This window comes from Aquarana catesbeiana, linkage group LG13 (genome assembly GCF_042186555.1).
Source record: "Aquarana catesbeiana isolate 2022-GZ linkage group LG13, ASM4218655v1, whole genome shotgun sequence".
Classification (NCBI taxonomy): Eukaryota; Metazoa; Chordata; class Amphibia; order Anura; family Ranidae; genus Aquarana; species Aquarana catesbeiana.
This window is the reverse complement of record NC_133336.1, coordinates 8,815,442-8,838,888: the sequence shown is the minus strand read 5'-3', so window position 1 is coordinate 8,838,888 and position 23,447 is coordinate 8,815,442. Positions and strand designations below refer to the sequence as shown.

General features: G+C 45.1%; 1 protein-coding gene across 1 annotated transcript in view; it reads right to left on the bottom strand.

Annotated features, from left to right (window-relative positions):
- Positions 1-2,000: 2,000 nt before the first annotated feature.
- Positions 2,001-23,447, bottom strand: part of LOC141117581 (uncharacterized) — a 1,161,887-nt gene continuing 1,140,440 nt past the window's right edge. Inside the window, exon 21 of the mRNA XM_073610493.1 lies at positions 2,001-2,169. Coding sequence (XP_073466594.1) covers positions 2,001-2,169 — 169 coding nt within the window. The remainder of the gene's footprint in view (positions 2,170-23,447) is intronic.

The window sequence follows — 23,447 nt, the reverse complement described above, 5'->3', positions numbered from 1 at the left end:
AAAGTGTCAAAAAGGTTAAAAAACACAAGAGACGTTTTTTGACAAGTCCTTTATTAATTTCTTCTTCTTTCATCTTCTTCTGATCTTCCTTCGGTGTTCTTCTTCTTCCTCCATCTTCTTCTTCTCCATCTTCTTCTTAAGGACTTGTCAAAATTTTGGCGCGGGGTTCCCCTTAATATCCATACCAGACCTGAAGGGCCTGGTATGGAATTTAGGGGGACCCCCCACATTTTTTTTTTAAATTTTGGTTCGGGGTTCCCCTGTGGGGAAATCCCATGCTGTTTTCATCAATGAACTTTTATGTGTATTGTCGGACCGACAATTCATTAATAGCCGCAAATAGTTTTAAACTACTTTGTTTTCCTTTACAAATGCCATTTTGCTGTCAGACTGTTCTAAATACGGGAAACATGCGCCCCTTTACAGGCATACTATAGACACTCCCCAGGTACGAAATTTAAAGGAATATTACACTCCCTTAGATGCCAGATTGAATTCCTTGTGTGTCTTTGTCTCTCAGCAGGTGCAGGAGGAGCGGTGAAAAAAAGGGGGAACCGGATCGTGTAGTATTTTCAAACAGTAGTTAGAGTTTATTAGTTTAACAATGAAGGTACTCACATCACTTACATAGCAAAATAAAAACAATCCACTTATCTCTACGAGCGGCGAGCTTGTTTGCCTACATCAGTATAGAGTGCCTCTCCCATCCCTACGCGTGATGTCATGGTCACGTGACTTCATCAGGGAATAGAGGGAAGGCACAATAGATGTCTTTAAATAGTCTCTAACATTGATTACAATAAACGGCCATTTTCCTGTAGTTCAGTATAATGATGGATGGCAGCCATTTTGTGGGAGACCATGGGCGCAACCATTTTTTGGTTGTCTCGTCCTATATAGCATGGCTCTCAGTTAAAATATAGTAAGTGCTGATGGGGCATCTATTCCCCTAGCACCCTACTTCACTACCTGCACGCGTGAATGCTTTTTTATAGAAAGAAGATATACTCATGTTGAACTATTCTCACAGTCTAATTGCTACTGTTTACACTGTTGATTGGTCTGGACTTTTTATAACTGTTTACAGTCTATGCATCTTCGTGCATGTTGCACATTGCTTGTATTTTGCACAACCTTTTTTTTGCACTTTTGCACAGGAAGACCAATATTGCTGTTTTTGCACATTTTTGCTTATTTGTACAGTTTATGCAACAAGAAGCTTAATATTGCTGTTCATGCCCATTTTTTTGCTTAGTTGCACAGTTTATGCAGATTTTGGGATATACTGTATATTTTATACATGTATTTTTGTGTTACTCTTGCACGTTGCACTTTGTCATTTTCACTTAATACTGTGCTATATCACATTGCAGGTATTGTCTGATAGAAGTTTTGTGAGATTTCTATATTTTGGATTATTATGCTTATTTATACCATCTATTTATTCTACTTACATTTGTACTACTACCTTTAGCAGCACATTTTTTCACTCTGTTTAGAACAGCGCAGCACCAACCCCTATCCTTATTCCAACCTCTCAGATCACTTCTACAGGAATCTATAAATGCTGTGGCAAAAATAAAAAACAATATTGTGGCTGTGATGGCAGTGAAAGGGTTAATCAAGCACCACTCAGTGATTATTGATCAAATCTTCCAGCCCCCCAAAGCAGTCTGAAACCCCCATAGAGATCCTAGAGATCAATCCCCAGAGGGGGGGTGCAGCTGTGAAGTTTAAATGTTCATAAACATTCTCCCAGCACTGGGAACAAGCTGGATGTATGTTTATATACAGAGGGTGGGTTTGAAGGGGTTAAGAAAGGATTATTTCTCCGCTGATAACAGTGTGATAAGATCTAAGAATTAGAAAACAGTCTATGATTGGATATTTATGGAGCCTAAAGGTGGATTTTGATGACATTATCATATTTCTATATTATTTATGTGGTTTAGATATAAAACTGTCCCAGAATATTATTGTCTCAGTAAGTCCTGTTATACTCACTCTAATTCCTCTATCTGGCTTGTTGTCAGAGCTTCTATCAGATCCCTGAAATGAGGACCCCCCAGATTGTTCTCAGACAGGTTCAGTCTCCTCAGTGTCCGGTTATTTCTTATTCCAAATGCCAGGTGGGGGCAGGAACTGTCTGTCAGTTGATTATCCCACAAGCTGTAGAAGAGGAGAAGAATGTTACCAGAAGAAAATGAATTTCTCCCCCAGGAATGAATGTAACTATTCTCTACATGAATGGAACTCATTTCTCTTTGTTGGAGTTATTCATATCAGATCATTTAAAAAAAACTCCAGGAAATTGAAGAACAATGTTAAAAGTGTATACACCTCAATATTGTCATCTTTGTGTACACAAACCTCTTATGGAAAGTGTCATACATGCTTAAAAACACGGTGATAATTATTTCGGTATTAAAGCGTTTGCTAACCAAAAAAAATTAAATATTGATCCTGTTCCCTTAAAGCATGTTATACAGCACAGTGATTGTGTTGTGTCATTTGGACCCCCGTATCACCTGAAATACCTGGCTGATCCTGCCTGGCTATACCCTCCCCCTGAAAACTGGAATGGGTGAAAAACTACAAACATTAAATGCCAACAAATACTGATGACATAAATGCCTCGATGTCATATACAAAGATTGTGCACCTGTCAATCATACGGCGTGCAAACATGAATGGTACCTCACTACTAAGTGCAGAGATTGTGCATCTTTACATCAAAAAAACATGCAAACATAAATAATTTAGAAAAAAGTCTATACAGTAAATCAACATGAAAAATAAATAGTGAGTTTAAATGAAAAAAGAGTCCATAAAGTGAAAAAGATTTCCTCAGTGATGAGTGATGCAAATATTCTTATAGTGCCAAGTGCGTTGATGAAACCTCCACCTCAGACAAACACTGCCGCTTACCAGAAGGCTACGGTCACTTGTTACAGGGGACCACGATAAGCAGATGGCTGCACCCCAGCCAGGGATCTCACAGGCAGGCACCAAATGTCTCAGCGTCCATGGGGATCCATAGCATCAGTCACAGCAAGATGGTGTATTCCCAAGAAAGAAAACACATAAAGTGCTCCACATAGCGTAAAGTCCTTTAAGATTTATTACATTTTGAAAAGCGAATGCACACTTACAATAAGCTGATGAAAAAACAGCAAACAGATTCATGTAAGCCGGCCGGCTTCGGAACAGCCCGTGTCTTCCGGGACTAGACGAACAGCGGTGACGTCAGGACGTGGCTCCTCCTCCCTACGTCGTTTCATCACTATCAGACGTGGTCACGGGACCCCCCTTCACTTCTATCACAGCACCCCCTTCACCTCCATCACAGCACCCCCTTCACCACCATTACAGCAAGCCCCCTTCACCACCATTACAGCAACCCCCCTTCACCACCATTACAGCAACCCCCCTTCACCACCATTACAGCAACCCCCCTTCACCATACCACAAATCTTTGTTACATTGAGCCCCTGATTTCCCCTTGTGAACATCAGAGTACAATTCACACTCCCTGAAATTCTTCACCTCCTTCACAGCACCCCCTTCACCTCCATCACAGCACCCCCTTCACCTCCATCACAGCTTACAGCACCCCCCCTTCAACTCCATCATAGCTTAGAGCACCCTCCTTTCAATTCCATCACAGCTTACAGCACAACCTTCACCTCCATCGCAGCACCCCCCTTCACATCCATCACAGCTTACAGCACCCCTCTTCACCTCCATCACAGCTTACAGCACCCCCCTTCACCTCCATCACCGCACCCTCCTTCACCCCCATCACAGCTTACAGAAACACCCTTCACCTCCATCGCAGCACCCCCCTTCACTTCCATCACAGCACCCCCTTCAACTCCATTACAGCAACCCCCCTTCACCATACCACAAATCTTTGTTACATTGAGCCTCTGATTTCCCCTTGTGAAACTCAGAGTACAATTTACACTCCCTGAAATTCTTCACCTCCATCACAGCACCCCCCTTCACCTCCATCACAGCTCACAGCACCCCCCTTCACCTCTATCACAGCTTACTGCACCCCCTTCACCTCCATCACAGCTTATGGCACCCCCTTCTCCTCCATCACAGCAACCCCCTTCTCCTCCATCACAGAACCCCCCTTCACCTTCATGAAAACACCCCCTTCACCTCTATCACAGCACCTCCCTTTACCTCCATCACAGCACTCCCTTCACCCCCATCAGAGCACCCCATCTTCACCTTCATCATAGCTTATAGCACCCCCTTCACCTCCATCACAGCACCCCCTTCACCTCCATCACAGCACCCCCTTCACCTCCATCACAGCACCCCCTTCACCTCCATCACAGCTTACAGCACCCCCCTTCAACTCCATCATAGCTTAGAGCACCCCCCTTCACCTCCATCACAGCCTCCTTGAGAGAAAAAGGTCTAAGGGTCCACCACTACCTGGACGACATCCTCCTCCTCTCAAACAGTCAGGAATCCCTCATGCAACACAGGGAAATCCTAGTTTCCACACTAAAGCATTTGGGATGGATAATAAATTGGGGAAAGAGCAACATCCAGCCCACCCAAAGGATGGTCTTTCTAGGGACCGAACTGGATACCTGAGCAAATACAGTGGAGCTGCCACTGGAGAAAATACCTCCATTAATTCAGAGAGTAAGAAAATCAATCTCTGCACCATCCTTACCAGCCAGAGCATGCTTTAGTCTTCTAGGCTCTCTGTCGGCAACCATCCCAATGGTCCGGTGGGCGCAATGGAATTTGAGACCCCTTCAAACCTCTTTCCTGTGCCAGTGGGACAGTTCGTCCATGTCCCAACCGATTTACATCTCGGAGGAGGCCAGTCTATCACTGCAGTGGTGGACGTGTCCTTGCAACCTCAGGGTATCCAAACAGATAGTCACCCCCCATCAGGAGTTAGTGACTTCAGATGCCAGCCTGGAAGGTTGGGGGGCGCACTATCTACATTACGCGGCTCAGGGCCGCTGGCATTTCAGAACTCAGGACTCTGTCTCGAACGTACTGGAGATGAAGGCAGCCTTTCAGGCCCTCTCGGCCTTCAGCACCTTTCTGAGAGGGAAACAAGTTCTCCTAAAGATGGACAACAAAGTGGCAGTAGCCTACATCAACAGGCAGGGGGGCACCAGGAGCATCTCTATAATGCAGGAGGTCCGCCCGGTGATGCAATGGGCTCAACTGAACCTTCTGGATCTGAGGGCGGCTTACATTCCTGGCGTTCAGAATCTCCTGGCGGATTCACTCAGCAGAACCTTTATTTCCAACAACGAGTGGTCTCTGAGCTCCCAAGCATTCACCCTCATATCCCAGACCTGGGATCCTCCGGACATAGACCTCGCAGAAACACCAGCAAACGCGAAGTGCCAGAGGTTTTTGTCCAGGATTCCCTTTCCTTCAGCGGAGGGAACGGATTGTCTCCAACACCCCTGGAACTTCCGTCTAGGCTACATTTTTCCACCAACTCCTCTCATAGCCAAGTTCCTTCTGAGGCTCAAGCGTTCTGCAGCTCTAGTGGTGGCTGTGATTCCCTTTTGGCCACGGAGGCCTTGGTTCACTACCCTACTACAGTTGAACACAGCAGACCCACTCCCGGTATCTCAGACTTACTGGCTCAGGGTCAGCTGCTTCACCCGAACCCGGAGAAGTTACATCTAACGGCCTGGAGGCTGAGAGGTCTAGATTCCTAGACCAAGGCTGCTCTCAGAAAGTAGTGGATACTCTACTCCAGGCTAGGAAGTCTACCATGAATAACACCTACAGAAGGATCTGGGAAAAGTTTGTTTCCTTTGCCCATGAGCAAGGTTGGGACACTTCTCCTTCAGTGTCGCAAGTTCTCGAGTTCCTCCAGTCAGGCCTGGAGAAAGGTCTTGGGTCCAGCACCCTGAAGGTGCAAGTATCAGCCATCTCTGCCTTGACAGGAGTCAAGTGGGCCCTTAATCCACTTGTTGTTCAATTCCAAAGGGCCTGTCTAAAACTAAGGCCCCCTAGGAAGCCTTCATTTCCAGCCTGGGATCTCTCAACTGTCTTGGAAGTTTTATCCAAAGAGCCTTTTTTCCCCACTCGAAAACATATTTTGCAATATCTGTCAGCAACCAAGCCATTCAGAAAATCGGAAAACCTCCTAATCATCCCACACGGGTTTAAAAAAAGGCCAAGCGGCATCAGCCCGTACCATCGCCTCATGGTTGGTAAAAGCTATCAAGAAGGCCTACTCCTTGAGCACCTTACAGATTCCTTAAGGGATTCCTTAAGGCTTAAGAGTGCACTCTACCAGGGTAGTGGCTACTTCGTGGGCAGCCTACTGTAGAGTCTCAGCGGAAACCATTTGTAGAGCGGCCACCTGGTCTTTCAGAAACACCTTTATATCCCATTATAAAGTGGATTCTGCGCGCCTATCAGTAGTAGATTTCGGGAAGGCCATTATACAGGCCAACTCTTCTATTCCTTGTCAATAAACCTACTTTGCATTCCCAGTCTGGCGAGTTACTCCCCAAAGTGTATGCTGCCATGATGCGACAGGAAAATGGAAAATTGTATACTCACCTTTCCGTAATTTTCCTTTCCTGTCGCATCTTCATGACAGCATACAATCGCCCACCCTTCTGAGGTGATATATATATATATATATATATATATATATATACAGAGAATACTGGGTTGGGTGCCTTCCCATCAATTTATAGCTATGTGGTCTTATCAGGTTGTGGGGGCGGAGTCACAACCCAAAGTGTATGCTGCCAGGAAGATGCAACAGGAAAGGAAAATTACGGAAAGGTGAGTATACAATTTTCCGTTTTGTGTGCTAATGAGGCAATTGCAAACACATGGACAGTCCATTAAACACACAAAATGCAAGTTCACCCAATGTAGAGACTGAACTTCAAAGTGGGTACACCTGTTAAGGATGTCCTTTAATTACTAACCCAAAAAACACACTCTGAGCATGCCTAGAAACATCCAAGTGCTGTTCACACACAAAGCACCACCAAAAAAAAACAAAGTCCCTGAGCATGCCCAGAACAACCCAAATGCAGCTAGCACAAAATAAGCCACCCCACTGTCCAAAATTAAGCACATCATCCAGCATGCACCAAAATTACAGATGGAACAAAACACCCCCCAGTCCAGGGGGGCAACTAAAGAGCCTAATGTGCAAAAGTTATACAACAAATACCATTGCAGTCTAAGGGAACTGACTTGGCAATTTTACTAGTCCCCACTTGGCTGGCTTATCTTCTAGTTATTGGCCTTAAAATGAGTATGGGGCCGGGTCCTTAAAATGAGTATGGGGCCGGGTCCCACCCTAAGGGATATATATCAATGTCACCAATTGGACAACCCCAAAAACAAAACAAGGATAAATGCCTATAAAAATGCCAAATTGCTTAAGGGCCAGTTCACACCAATGCAGTCCAATGCATATTTTATGCATCAAAAATGCATGGAAATTTGGTTATATGGTGTGCAATGGCATAGTTCACACCAGTGCTTGCCGTTCCAATGCGTTCCAGTTCCAGTAGAAGTAGAACATGCTGCATTTTTTCTGCACTGGACTGTACTGGAAAGCTGTAAAAAGCATCAAAAATGCACTGGAACGCACTTGTCCTTATTTAAGGTTAAGAAAAAAGAGGGGGGAAAAAAGCACTGGACCGCATCAAAAACGCACTGGAATGCATCAAAAACGTGCATGCAGAAAAGCACCTGGAATGCGTCCGGACTGCATTTCTATGTTGTGAACTGGCCCTAAGGGCCCTAAGGGCAAGATCACACCATAGAAACACAGTCCGGATGCATTCCAGGTGCTTTTCTGCATGCATTTTTTTTATGCGTTCCAGTGCGTTTTTGGTGCATTTTTGATGCAGTCCAGCGCTTTCCCCCCCTCTTTTTTCTTAACCTTAAATAAAGACAAGTGTGTTGCAGTGCGTTTTTGGTGCATTTTACAGCGTGCCAGTACAGTCCAGTGCATAAAAAAAGTAGCATGTTCTACTTCTTTTTTGGGAACTGGAAACGCACTGGAACTGCAAGCACTGGTGTGAACTATGCCATTGAAAACCATATAACCTACTTTCCGTGCGTTTTTGATGCAGAAAAAAAAACGCACTGGACTGCATGTGGTGTGAACTGGCCCTTAAGGAATAAAAGTTATTTATAACTACTCGCGGCTATAAATGTCGGTCCGGCAATTAGGGATGAGCCGAACACCCCCCTGTTTGGTTCGCACCAGAACTTGCGAACAGGCAAAAAATTTGTTTGAACACGCAAACACCGTTAAAGTCTATGGGACACGAACATGAATAATCAAAAGTGCTCATTTTAAAGGCTTGTATGCAAGTTATTGTCATAAAAAGTGTTTGGGGACCTGGGTCCTCCCCCAGGGGACATGAATCAATGCAAAAAAAAAGTTTTAAAAACGGCAGTTTTTTCGGGAGCAGTGATTTTGATAATGCTTAATGTGAAAAAATAAAAGTGTAATATTCCTTTAAATTTCATATCTGGGGGGTGTCTATAGTATGCCTGTAAAGGGGCGCATGTTTCCCGTGTTTAGAACAGTCTGACAGCAAAATTACATTTCAAAGGAAAAAAAGTCTTTTAAAACTACTCACGGCTATTAATTAATTGCCAGTCCGACAATACACATAAAAGTTCATTGATAAAAACAACATGGGAATTCCCCACAGGGAAACCCCGAACCAAAATTAAAAAAAAAAAAAATGTGGTGGTCTCCCTGAATTCCAAACCAGGCCCTTCAGGTCTGGTATGGATATTAAGGGGAACCCCAGCCAAAATTAAAAAAAAAAAAATGGCATAGGGTCCCCCTCAAAATCTATACCAGACCCTCCAGGTCTGGTATGGAATTTAACCACCTCAATACAGGGCACGTACACCCCCTTCCTGCCCAAGCCATTTTTCAGTTTTCAGCGCTGTCGCACTTTGAATGACAATTGCGCGGTCATGTTACACTGCACCTTAATTAAATTTTTATCATTTTTTTCCCACAAATAGAGCTTTCTTTTGGTGGTATTTGATCACCTCTGCGGTTTTTATTTCTTGCGCTATAAACAAAAGAAGAGGGACAATTTTGAAAAAACACAATATTTTTTACTTTTTGCTATAATAAATATCCAATTTTTTTTTTTTTTTTTAACAAATTTTTTCCTCAGTTTAGGCCGATACGTATTCTTCTACATATTTTTGGTAAAAAAAAATTGCGATAAGCGTATATTGATTGGTTTGTGCAAAAGTTATAGCGTCTACAAAATACGGGATAGATTTATAGCATTTTTATTATTTATTTATTTTTTACTAGTAATGGCGGCGATCTGCAATTTTTATTGTGACTGCGATATTGCGGCGGACACATCGGACACTTTTGACACATTTTTGGGACCATTCACATTTATACAGCGATCAATGCTATAAAATTGCATTGATTACTGTGTAAATGTGACTGGCAGGGAAGGGGTTAACACTAGGGGGCGCTCGAGGGGTTAATGTATTACCTAAGGAGGTGATTCTAACTGTGGGGGGAGGGGACTGACTGGGGGAGGTGACCGATCGCTGTCCCTATGTACAAGGGACAAGCCATCGGTCTCCTCTCCTCTCTGACAGGACGTGGATCTGTGTTTCCATGCACAGATCCACGCTCCTGCTGTGTTACCCGGCAATCGCGGGTGCCCGGCGGACATCGCGGCCGCCGGGCACGCGCACCGGGTCCCGAGTGACACGGCGCGTGCGCGCCCCCTAGTGGCTCGGGAAGGCGAGGACATCATATGACGTCCTCCCAGAATAACAGAAGCCTCGTCCAGCCGTCATATGACGGTGGGCGGTGGCTTAGTGGTTAAGGGGAACCCCGCGCCAATTTTTTTTTAAAAATGGCGTGGGGTCCCCCCAAAAATCCATACCAGACCCTTATCCAAGCACGCAACCTGGCAGGCCGCAGGAAAAGTGGGGGGGACGAGAGAGCGCCCCCCCTCCTGAACCGTACCAGGCCACATGCCCTCACAAAAAAACTGTCAAAAATGTTAAAAATGACAAGAGACAGTTTTTGACAATTCCTTTATTTAAATGCTTCTTCTTTCTTCTATCTTCTTTCTTCTATCTTCCTTCAGTTTCTTCCTCCATCTTCTTATTATTCTTCTGGTTCTTCCTCCGGTGTTCTTGTCTGGCATCTTCCTCTGCGGCATCTTCTTATCTTCTTCTCCTCGGGCCACTCTGCATCCATGATGGCATGGAAGAACCAGAAGGAAGAACCAGAAGAAGAAGATGGAGGAAGAAACCGAAGGAAGATAGAAGATGAAGGAAGAAAGAAGATAGAAGGATTTAAATAAAGGAATTGTCAAAAACGGTCTCTTGTCATTTTTAACATTTTTGACAGTTTTTTGTGAAATGGTAGGGGTACTTTTGTACCCCCTTACCATTTCACACAGGGGGGAGGGCTGGGATCTGGGGGTCCCCTTGTTAAAGGGGGCTTCCAGATTCCGATAAGCCCCCTGCCCGCAGACCCCCACAACCACCGGCCAAGGGTTGTGGGGATGAGGCCCTTGTCCTCATCAACATGGGGACAAGGTGCTTTGGGGGGACCCCAAAGCACCCTCCCAATGTTGGGGGCATGTGGCCTGGTACGGTTCAGGAGGGGGGGCACTCTCCCCCCCCTCTTTTGCGTACTCGGATAAGGGTCTGGCATGGATTTTTAGGGGGACCCCACGCCATTTTTAAAAAAAAATTTGGCACGGGGTTCCCCTTAATATCCATACCAGACTTGAAGGGCCTGGTATGGATTTTTCGGGGGACCTCACGCCATTTTTTTTTTGGGTGCGAGGTTCCCCTTAATATCCATACTAGACCTGAAAGGCCTGGTATTGAATTTCGGGGGAACCCCATGCATTTTTTTTTCAGAATTTTGTTTGTTTTCTTAATGCTGTTTTTATCAATGAACTCTTATGCGTATTGCTGGACCGACATTTCATTAGAGCCGCACAAAGTGAACCAGCGTTAAAAAAAAAATAAAAAAGTCTAGAGGTGCGCCCGTTCAACCTATGCAAATGCATTTACGTTGCCTGACATTTACTAATATTTTGCCGGTGTTCTGCCGAGAAAGTTCCTCTCGGCGGATAAGGACCCCCCTCTACTGTGCAGGCGCAGCGCCTGCGCAGTAGGAGCCGGCGGAAATAGCCGAAGCGAAATAGAGAATAAATCAGCTGTACACGGCGCCTGTAAGAGGACCCCTCGCTCGCCACGCTTCGGGCACGGCCTCGCTGCACTCGGCACTTGGATGGTGGGGCTTGAACCTGGACCTAGGGCGCAGGCGCCGTGTACAGCTGATTGAATATTTTCATCTTCGGCTATCTTCGGCGGCTCCTAGTAGTTTGGACTGCGCAAGCGCTGCGCTTGCGCAGTACAGGGGGGGTCCTTATCCGCCGGGGGAACTTTCTCGGCAAGACACTGGCACACTGAACTAAAGTATTTGAACAAGCACAAATGCCGTTTGAGCATGCGCAGTGTATAAATTCACCTCCCGCAGTTTAAATGTATTTGCCGGCGCTGCCGGCTTGTTCAGAGAAAGTCACTTTCTCATTCTATTTTGGCCATATTTGTGACTTGGCCAGTTAGTACTACACTTCCCCACATCACCCCACATCACCCCCATATTATTGGCACTTCCAGCTTGTTTAAATTTGAAGATAAAGATGCCGTGCACCAGGTCTATAGTGGCGTATAGATCACCTCTTCCCGAGCCCCGGGAAGAGAATAGTAAATGGGGGATCGCGCTGTGTTACCAGTGCAAATGCTTTGTAAATACGTAAAATTTAATTTGCGCATCGGCGTGCACCGCAAGTCATGGCGCAAATGCTTCCTAAATCAGCCCCTATATCTGCAAATCCAAACTTCAACCGATGCTGTTTTTATCAATGAACTCTTATGCGTATTGCTGGACCGACATTTCATTAGAGCCGCACAAAGTGAACCAGCGTTAAAAAAAAAAAAAAAAAAGTCTAGAGGTGCGCCCGTTCAACCTATGCAAATGCTTTTACGTTGCCTGACATTTACTAATATTTTGCCGGTGTTCTGCCGAGAAAGTTCCTCTCGGCGGATAAGGACTCCCCTCTACTGCGCAGGCGCAGCGCCTGCGCAGTAGGAGCCGGCGGAAATAGCCGAAGCGAAATAGAGAATAAATCAGCTGTACACGGCGCCTGTAAGAGGACCCCTTGAGTCATTGTTCTCTGCCACTCCTTAATTCAAATGGAAACATAGGGCGGGTTCTAATCCCCCACCTTGAATAATTCAGTGTTTGAGTGATTGTTTTTCTATGTAACGGTAATATATAGCTTTATAACTCCTTTTTGTTTAACTGATGTTTAAAATACCTGTAAATGCTTTTTACTTTTCAATAAAATAAAAGAAAATTATTGGGAAAAAAATAAATAAATAATATGATGCTAAAACCAGCCATTCACCTAACAAATCACTCGGTCCTTGGCAAAATTGTTCCTGAATGGCAGTTTGGAAATGTGGTCCCCCTAATCCTCTGGGATCATCAGATACATCATCACACATCATCTGAACATCAGAAAGAGATACTCTGAGATGTCCCATCATCTGACCCCTCAGTGACACCAGGACACAGCTCCAGCATAGCTAGACACCATTTTGGTAAGGTAACTACGACCAGTAAAAGCCATCTTAGGAGAGTCTGGTAGCGACCATTTTATACAGCAGCCATTACATAAAAGGGTAATAATAGTTTATCTTCTGCTCATTTACTTGCTTAGATTGATAAGCCTACTTCTATATTTCTTTTGGTAACTTACTCGCTCTCTCCCCCTGATAACATAACCATTCAAGTTATTGTAGCGGGTGTGTCACTCTATAACCCGCAATCCTGCCAAGCTGGCTGAAACAATGTACACAGGCTTTCTAGCTTGAATTAGGGAGAGTTGCCTGCCAGGCTGAGCAAGGGGGATTCCCCCCCCCCTCTTCTTCCTGTTTTCACTGACTGAATTAATGTAATGTGAGCTGACACACAGAGCTGTGCATTCAGCAGCCTCTCTTGTGCCCCTATTGGCCGGAAGAAAACCAATTAAAGGCACAGTTACAGCCAATGGGAGAGACTGTACTGAACTGCAGGGAGAGCTGCAATGGATTCTGGGACATGCAGTTCCCACACAAAATGGCCCCATAGACCGGTATACAGGGAAAAATATAAATCCCAGCAGGCTTTGCTGACAGGAAAGTAAAAGACTCAATTTTGTGTCCTGAGGTAAAAGTCAGTCAGCCATGAGGGAGTAAAGAGACCAGACCTGAGAGAGAGGTTATGTCTCTCAGATGATCTCCCTGCGCGATTCAGGCTTCCACTGCGAGTTGGGACGTCCATCCTGAGAGAGGGGTATACCAGGTGAATATTGAGGTGCATCTCCACCAACGGTGAACTGTTCCAGTTTGAGGGGACCGGTCGGGTTGCCATGAAAGCCTGCCTGTTCCAGGACATTCGCTTGGGCCCTGATCACAGGAATTGGTGAGAGAGAATTTCTGCCCATCTGCAAGGAACAGAGACACTACACTATAGAAGGAGTTATTTGAACACTGTATACAGAAATCGTTGCTGGTAATCATCTTGCTAACACTTGTAGTACTACAGTTATAAAGGATAAGACTATCCATTTCTGGGACACTGTATACAGACATCATTGTCCTCTCACCTTGTTAAACAAAATCCTGTCTGTTTCACTTGATAATCTGGGCCAGTTATATTGTTTGCCCAGTGCACCAATGAAAGTGGTTAGCTGAAGACACAAAAGCTTATATTTGCTTTAAAAAGGACTGAAGCTGTTAGAGCCATACTGACTTGCACACACATATTCAGGGCTCTGCATATGTATTGGGTGTGTGGGACAGTTTATCTATGAAGTTAAACCATTACTTGCTGACTTGAATAGGTGTGTAAAGTTGGGCCCGTGCTGTCAGGGGACAGTAGAGAGAGGCCTGACACAAAGGGAGTCATTCCTCTGCTCTCCTCCTGCCTGGACTCATAGGGGGTGATTTACTAAAGACCTGCACATGTGGTGCAGTGGAGAAATTGGAGCAATTGCACAAAAAACGGGATTCGAAATTTATCAATATAAGCATATAAGCACCATATATATATATATATATATATATATATATATATATATATATATATATATATATATATATATATATATATATATATATATATATATATGCACCAAACCATATTTACATAGGAAGCGCTATTGCGCACTTGCGCAATCCTTCGCGCCTACCATTAGCAAGCGCAGCCAATGTAATCTTCTACATTTTTGTCTGAATACTGTGGATAAATTTACTACAGTTTACCATCTTCTGTTACTAGGCTAAAAAGTATGTATATAATATTGCTTAAATACACAAATTCTGTCCAGAACATGTAGATCTGTCTTACAACTAATCAAGCCTTTTTACAGCCTTCTTTCAGCTTACTCAACTGCACATGCGCATTGTCAAAGCTCACCATTTCACCCCCGCCTGACAGGGCGCACACGCTTTAGCTTGTTAAATATGTGTGTTGCACACAGGCGCATCTGCGTTCTCCAGCGTGCACAACGGCTTATACATCGGGCACATGCTCATTGTAGTTCTAGTCATGTTAATGAGCTTTTCCTTATCACATGGAGAATATTGCTTCCAGTTTTATTCCATTCATTCATTTCTTTTTGAAACAACTCAATATTCATTCTAGAGATCTTCCTCCTATCAACAACTGTGCGGATCTTCCCTGGACTTGTAATTGTGCATTTTATGGTGATAATCTATAATCATTGGTGGAGCTGAAACTTCCATGAAAACATCTTTTCAATACATGTCTGTGTATTGTGCATTCTGGACAATTCATTTCCCCATACACTGTGCAATCTGATTGGATGTTGTTTAAATACACTTATTTGTCTGAGCAATTCATTTCCCCACACAGGGGGGCTGATTTACGAACTGTTTGCGCCATGAGTTGAGGTGCATGCTGAGGCACATCGTACGTTTTGGTATTTATGAAATGTTTGTGCTGGTAAGGCTCGATTCACATCTATGCATGTTGCTTTTGAGCGTTTCTGCAGTGCTTTTTGTGATGCTTGCCGCGTTTTTGAACATGCGTTTTTGCTGTGTTTTTTTTATACTGTGTACAGTGTAAAAAAAAAAGAAAGAAAAAAAACGCAAAACGTGGCAAAAACGTGGTAGAACCGCTGCAAAAACGTGGTACTTGCATTTTGGATGCGAGTCCATTGAATTCTATTACATGCAAAACGCTGCTTTTTGCATGAAAAAAAGTCCCAGACCCTTTCCAAAAACGCAGAGGCACAAAAATGCATTGATGTGAACATGTTCCATAGGAACCCACGTTAAAAAATTCCCATGCATTTCTGCAAAATGCAAAATGCATCAAAAAACGCATTAGTGTGAATAGAGCCTAACACAGCGCTATTCCCCATTTACTACAGTAATCTCGGCGCATGGGAGGAGGCGATCAGTGCCCCACTATGGACATGGCACAGGACATCTTCAACTCAAAATTAAAAGAAGCTGGAAGTGCCAATATTATGGGGGTGATGTGGGGTGATGTGAAGAAGTATAGTAATAACTGCCCAAGTAACAAATATGCCCAAAATAGAATGAGAAAGTAACTTTTTCTGAACAAGTTTGCTGTACCTGCAAGTACGTTTAGAACTGTGTGAGGTCAATTTAAGCACTGCGCCTGCGCAAGCATCATTTGTGATAGGTCAAATGTGTTGGTTCACTGCGTGGCCAAAATCTTAGTAAATGTCAAGTAACGTAAATGCATTTGCGTGGGTTGAATGGGCGCACCTCCAAACTTGACATTTTTTTTTTTATGCTGGTTCACTTTTATGTGTTTTTTTGTCGGATATTTGCACACAGGTCATGTTAGCGTGTTACGTTGCCAACATGTGACATGTACCTTGTTAAACTTATGTAAAAAGACTCTCGCTCCTCTAGCTCCTCCTAAAAAGGCATTTAACCTTCCCCCTCTAATGCATATGATTTCCTTGGGCTAGTTTTTGCTTTTAAAGGGGAACTCCACACTCCATTCTCCAATCTCCAAAGGCTGTGAGCTGCCTTCACCAATCCAAACCACATCCTTTTTCAGAGCAAACAGGGCCAGCTAGGAAAGGGGCGAGAAGAGCGATCGCCCAACTCCCTCCCGAACCATACAAGGCCCCATGCACTCAACATAGGTGGCTGCCTTTGGGGCATGTTGGGCTCAGCCCAATACCAACCACAAAGCACCTTGTACCTAATAGTTTAAAGGGGTTTTCCACATTCTGTAAAGCCCCCCCCCCGTCTGCAGCCCCCCACAATCCCAGCCTAGGGTTGTGTGGAAGAGGCCCTTGTCCCCCTGAATAGGGGGACAAGGTGGTTGACTTTTGGGGTGCCCGAGCCCCTCCTGCCCCTAAGAACCCACCCCGATTTCATGGGCTGGCTTGCCGTGTGTTTGGCTAGGGGTTTGTTAGTGCGTGGGAGGGGCACAATATTTTTAGATTTTGGGGTGGTATTTTTCACGTGGGGGTTCTCATTTTAAGCCTTTACAGCACCAAATGGCCTTGTATGTATTGGGGGGCAGGCTATTTTTAGTTTTGTGTTAAAATCTTGCAGCTGCAATGTAGATTTGGATGTTTTCTCTAAAGCAGTACATCTTTGAAGCAGCATTTTGGATACATGCTACAGATGCACCACTTTACAGGCAGAGTAAGCCCCCCGCCCCCCAAGTTACTAGCTTTAGGGCTAGTTCACTCTATAGAAACGCAGTCCAGATGCATGTGCATTTTTGATGCGATCCAGTGCATTTATGATACGTTTTTGGTGCGTTTTTGATGCAGTCCAGTACTTTTTTCAACCTTCTTTTTTCTTAACCTTAATTAAGGACATGCTGGATGATGTGTTTAATTTTGGACAGGGGGGTGGCTTATTTGGTGTTAGCTGCATTTGGGTTGGTCTGGGCATGCTCAGGGACTTAATATGGAAAATTGTTATAAATACTCACCGTAATTTTCCTTTCCTGGTCCGTCCTTCTGTCAGCACACTATGGGTTAACTGTTCCTCATTAACTCTCAGGACCACCTTCTTCCAGCGTTATAAATCCCTGTCCTCCCCTCCCCCTCGTGTTCTTTTGTAGCGGCGCCAGGCCATTTAGGGAGGGAAGCAAAGTTGTGCTGACGGGAGGACGGACCAGGAAAGGAAAATTACGGTGAGTATTTATAACAATTTTCCATATTCCTGGTCGTCCTCCCGTCAGCACACTATGGGATATACCAAAGTCAATATAGGGTGGGAAAGAAACGACAAAGACTCTTCTAATTCCATGCCTGACCACACTTTTAATTAATTAATTGATCAAAGGAGTCAAAACTACTGCCACTACAAACGGTGACTACATCTAGTTTGTAGTGCCGAGCAAAAGTCTCACAGGAGCTCCAGCTAGCAGTCCTGCATATGTCTTCCACTGGGATCTTTGCTACGGACGCCCAAGAAGCTGCCATCCCTCTTGTAGAATGAGCCCGTATAGTCTGTGGAGGAGCAAGGCCCTGTTGCTTGTATGCCAAGGAGATGGTCCTTATGATCCAGGTGGATAAGACCCTTGATGGTGCAGCCTCCCCCTTCTTGGGTCCCGAAGGGAGGATGAACAAACTATTTGATTTGCGTATCTGTTGTGCCCTCTGAAGATACAGTATGTTGATAACAAGCCGACCATATCCAGAGGTCTCAAATCTAACTGGTTTGCCTGCTCTGGAGGTTTCATAAAGCAAGGTAACACTGATTCCCAGTTTACATGAAAACTTGACACTACCTTAGAGGCTAGAGCAGAAGAGGGTCTCAGGATCACTCTGTCCGGATAAATAACGCAGAATGGTTCTTCACAGGATAAGGCTGCTAATTCTGATACCCTTCTGGCTGTTGTAATGGTCGTCAAGAAGACCAACTTGACCAACTTAAAACCCCAGTGTGCATGAATCCGCTGGACTGAATGGGGGCTGTAGCAGCGCTTTTAGGACCGTGCCCAAGTCCCAAGTTGGGAAGAGGTTCTTCCTTGGTGGCCGTACTCTTATTGCGGCTCTGAGGAATTGTTTTATTAAAGGTTCCTTAGCCCATCTATGTCCGGTGAAGCAGGACAGGGCTGACACTTGGACTTTAATCGAGTTGTATGCCAAGCCTATAGTCAGTGCTGTCTGTAGAAATTCCAAAATATTTGCGATACCCGGAGTTAATGGGGAGAAATGATGCTGTAATGCAAAGTCCACAAATCTCCTCCAGATCCTGGAATATGTGGTATTTGTTGTAGACTTCCTTGCCCCTAGTAAGGTAGCTATTACTTCCTCTGAGAGGCCCTGTGCCCGCAGTCGGGCCGATTCAACAGCCAGGCCATCAGCCGCAATCTCTGTGGGTTGGGGTGCATCCATTGCTCCTGCTGTAACAAATCTCTCCTGAGGGGGAGATGTACTGGTGGGGCTGAAGCCATCTGCAGGAGTATCGGAAACCATGGCTTACTGGGCCAGAAGGGTACAATTAAGATGGCATGCACCTCTTCATTCTCAATCTTCAGTAAGGTCCTCATAATTAATGGGATTGGAGGAAGCAGGTACACTAGGGGAAACCGCCACGAGATTGAAAAGGCGTCTTGGGCTATTGCCCCGTTGCACCTGAACCTCGTGACGAATTGTGGTACTTGAGCATTCGCTGGTGTGGCCATAAGGTCTACACTGGGTGTCCCCCATTTGGCAAAAATTGATTGAATATAGCGACTGCCGATTGCCCATTCTCCCTGGCTGGGAAAACTCTGGCTCAAGCGGTCCGCTATCTGGTTTTGACTGCCTGGAATGTACACTGCTGTTAAATCTTCCACATGAGTCTCGGCCCAGTGGAGAATCTTGGTTGCCACCTGGAGTAAAGCCAGACTCCTGGTTCCCCCCTGTCAGGTGATATATGCTACGGCCGTCTGGTTGTCCAACTGAAGCTTGACTTGAGCTCCCTGAATCATCCCCTTGAATGCCATCAGGGCCATGTATGCTGCTTGAAGCTCCAGTACATTGGAGTGTCTGGTTTCCGTCATGCTCCACCTGCCTTGAACCTGCTCGCCGAGGCAGTGAGCCCCCCCAGCCCTGGAGACTGGCATCCGAAGTAATTACAATCCAGTCTCCCGAGCTGAGAGGCATGCCCCATGACAGGGTTTCTGGCAAGGTCCACCAGTTCAGACTCTGTTGGATTCGTCCCGGTACCCAGATCTTCTGGTCCAGTGACCGGCCGTCCCATTGTCCCAGGAAGGACGTCTGAAAAGCTCTCATATGGAATCTTGCCCAAGGTAACGCAGGGATAGCTGCGGTGAACATCCCCAACATTGTCATGCAGTCTCTTGCCGACAGTGTCGGAGCCTCCATTACCCTGTAGACACAGGCTTTTAGTTTGGCTACTTTGCGATGTGGTAGGAGAATCCGACCTGACTGTGTGTCAAAGACCATGCCTAAATACTCCATCCATTCGGAAGGAATGAGATTGCTCTTCTGACTGTTTATTAGCCATCCAAAGTTGGACAGGATCGCTATCACCTTGTCGCGTTGTAGTGTCAGCTGTTTGCTTGAACATGCCACGACAAGAATGTCGTCTAAATAATGAAAAATCTTTACTCTTTGCAATCGGATAAATGCTATAGTCTCTAAAAGGATCTTGGAGAAAACCCAGGGAGCTGTGCTGATGCCAAAGGGCAGACATCTGAATTGATAATGTCTTTCCTCTATTGTGAATCTGAGGTACTTTTGATGATGCTTGTAGATTGGGACATGTAAGTAGGCATCTGCCAAATCGATCGATATTAGCCAATCTCCCTGTTAAACTACGGATGTTATTGTATATATTGATTCCATCTTGAATCTTTTGGGTATGATGAAAAGATTTAGGGACCTCAAGTCCAACACTGGTCTGAGCTCTCCGGATGCTTTGGGTACTAGGAATATTGGAGAATACACTCCCTTCCCCTGGCACTCCTGTGGCACTGGAATAATTGCTTGTTTTTGAGATAATTCGGCAACGTAGTCCTGCAGGCACTTGCGTTTCTTCAGATCCTGTGGACAATGAGTTTGGACAAAAATGTTTGGAGGTTGCCTTCAAAATTTTATCTTGTATCCATGTTTGACTGTCTGTCGGGTCCAGCAGTTCTTTACATTTGTTACCCATTCCCTCCAGTATCTTGCCAACCTGGCTCCAACCTGGAGGGTTTGGACGGAATGACTGTCAAAAAGACTTTTCAGACTTTTTCACCGCCTGTCCTGCGGTTGACTTCACCTTGCGCAAAAAAGAGCTCTGTGTACCCCTCCATTGCGGTCTGTTGTATTCCCGGTCTGGTCTATATGACCTGGCCTCGCGGCTCCTTTTGGAATTAAACCGACCCGACCGAAAAGGTTGCTGTCTTTTCTTAGAAGTCTGAGGTAACAGCCTGACTTTCCACCTGTGACCCGCTTGATTGCCTCCTCCAGGGTCTTTCCGAACAACATCTTACCATTGTATGGAAGATTGCATAGCGCCTGTTTAGATGCCGTATCTGCGGTCCAATGTCTGAGCCATAACGCCCTCTTTGCAGTCACTGCGTGTGCCATCAATCTCGACATTAATCTTACCAGATTGATCGAAGATTCAGCCAAAAAGGCTGCAGTCAGGTTGAGTTCCTCCAGTGCATCAATAACTTTGGCTGCTTCCACTCCAGCCCGCAGTGCCGTTTCCACATTCGAAACCCAGACCTTTAGGGCTCTTGAGATTGATGTTAATGCTATGGATGGGCGACAGGCTGCTCCTGCAACAGCATAAATTCTTTTAAGATCAGCATCTGTTTTTCTATCCATCAGATCGCTAAATGTTGTGGAATCTTCCATCGGGAGGGAGACATGCCTTGCAAGGCATTGTAGGGCTGCATCTATCCCTGGTGCCGATTCCCAAAAAGAGACATCTGATGGGTTAAAGGGGTAGAGTTTATTAAAGCGATTTTGGATTCTCGCCCTTCTCTCTGGCTTCTCCCATTCATCCTCCATCAATTCCCGGATTTCTTCCATAAATGGGAAAGATGGCCCCTATTTCCTTAGATTAGGAAAAAATCTCTTAACCTTCTCTGGAGGTTTTGAGTCCTGATCCCATTCTATAGCCTCCTTTATGGACGTAACATATGGCTCAATCAGATGATAGTCAAACAAATGCTCAGGCATGTCTTCTGTCTCTGATGAGGAATCTGATAAGGTCACACATATCCTTGACGATCTTTGTGTTTGATCTGTGGAGGTGCCTGGTCTAGGCTCCTCTTTAGAGCAGGATGCGCTGGAGGCTAGCTGCATACTTTCGGTCACTGCTTCCTGTATATAATCCTTAACCCTCTGGGCTTCTGCTTCCTTATCCGTGGCCACATCTCTAATGCATTCGGCACATAGAAGTTTCCCGGCAATAGCTGGTGCAGCGCAAGCCCAGCATAAGCCCTCTGCCGGTCTCCCGGATTGTCGTGGTTCTACCGCTGAGAATCTGCTACAGCTTGGATCACTAGGAGATCGATCCCTCCGTTTGGAGCGGGACCTAGAATGGTGGTGGGACTTTTCATTCTGGGAATGTCTTTTTTTAGGCTCTTGCTCCTAAAAAAGATTAAGCAACATGTTACTTGCGTGTGCGGCACTTTTTCAGTATTTTGTCCCCCGTAGACCCCTCCTACCTTTCCGCAGATCTTCGTGCCTGCTGTGGGGAGCTCATGGCTACAGATGAACGAGAGAACAATAGGTTAAACAATAGACACATCCTTGTAACTATCCTCTTCCTCTCTCTTAAAAAATTTTTTTTTGTCCTACCCCTTTAAATCGTCGGCCATCTTACCTGCAGCAAAACAAGCTGAGAAGTGCAGGCTGACAGAGAGGCCAGTGGTATTAACAGCAACCAATTCAGCCAAACCTGGCTGGAAAGGAAGAGCAAGCAGAGAGTGTAAGAAGCACATAAGTCATTTAAAGAAGAAAAGACAAAAAAGTTTGGAGATAAGGACCATGAATCACCTACCGGAATCCTCTGCAACACACAGTGATCAGCACCTGCCACCGCTGTGGTGTCCGGCTTTATGGTGTGCTGGTTTCCCCAGCAAAGCTCGGCTGCTCCCGTTAAGCCTCGCCCCCCTGTGAGGTCATTCGACGGCGACCAAGGCTCCAGAGGGGAAGCTGCAGGTAAAAATCATCTTCAGCTCGCCACAGTTTTAAGTGTGTCCTTTAGACAACAAATGCCCATAGTCTGGCACAAGGCGTCCAGTGTCATAAGAGGCTTTACCTCCATCATTCTGGACCCTCCAACCCCAGGAGAGGCTCAACCTGGGGGGGAAGGTTCGGTAGGGGGGTATAAGCTGGAATTCAGTCCGGTGGTCTGGCGACCAACGAAAAAAGAACACGAGGGGGAGGGGAGGACAGGGATTTATAATGCTGGAAGAAGGTGGTCCTGAGGGTTAATGAGGAATAGTTAACCCATAGTGTGCTGACTGGGGGACGACCAGGAATTATTTTTTTTGTGTGTGAACAGCACTTGGATGTTTCTGGGCATGCTCAGAGAGTGTGTTTTTTGGGTTAGTAATTTAAGGACATCCTTAACAGGTGTACCCACTCTGAAGTTCTCTCTACATTGGGTGAACTTGCATTTTGTGTGTTGCATGGACTGTGCATGTGTTTTCAATTGCCTCATTAGCACACAAATTTATGTTATATAAAGCTTGCAGATGGCATTCTTTACCTTGCCCTGAAAAGAGGCAAGATTTGCGTGTGTGTGTGGGGGGTGGGGGCCAGCAAGAGAGTACATTTGGGTGTCCTTATCGAGTTTGTAACACGTGTATTTTCTCTATGTATTTTGTTTATGTGTTTGCAAAACAGATGTGTTTTCGAGGAGCAAGTTTTCTTTTTACTTTGATTTATTGTATTTTTTGGGTGGCTGATATTTGCCCTTGAAATATATTTGGTGTGTGTGTCGTTTGTAGGTTGTTCACTTTGATTTAATTGTCTGTGCTGCGTTATTTTGCAAAAACGTTCTCAAGATGTTGACTAATGTTTAATTCCTTAATAGATATCCATTTGTGGGCGCACTGCTTTTAACTCATGTTAACCATATTCTAGTGTCTTAAATTAACATACATGTGTTTTTTTTATCTCCTTGCTCTTTTCCAAGTCCTGTTTTGTTGACCAATAAAATTTGTAGCAAATTTTTATGTTTTGTGTTTTTTGTTACTTTTCATGTAACACATTTCCCAGCTGCAGCTTAACTAGGCTGATTGGCATGGCAAATCCCAAAAATGTGTGCTTTGTCTGTTGCTTTCCTGGTGCCTTCATGGTAGCATATGCATGGATTGTGTGTATGCTGCCATGGAT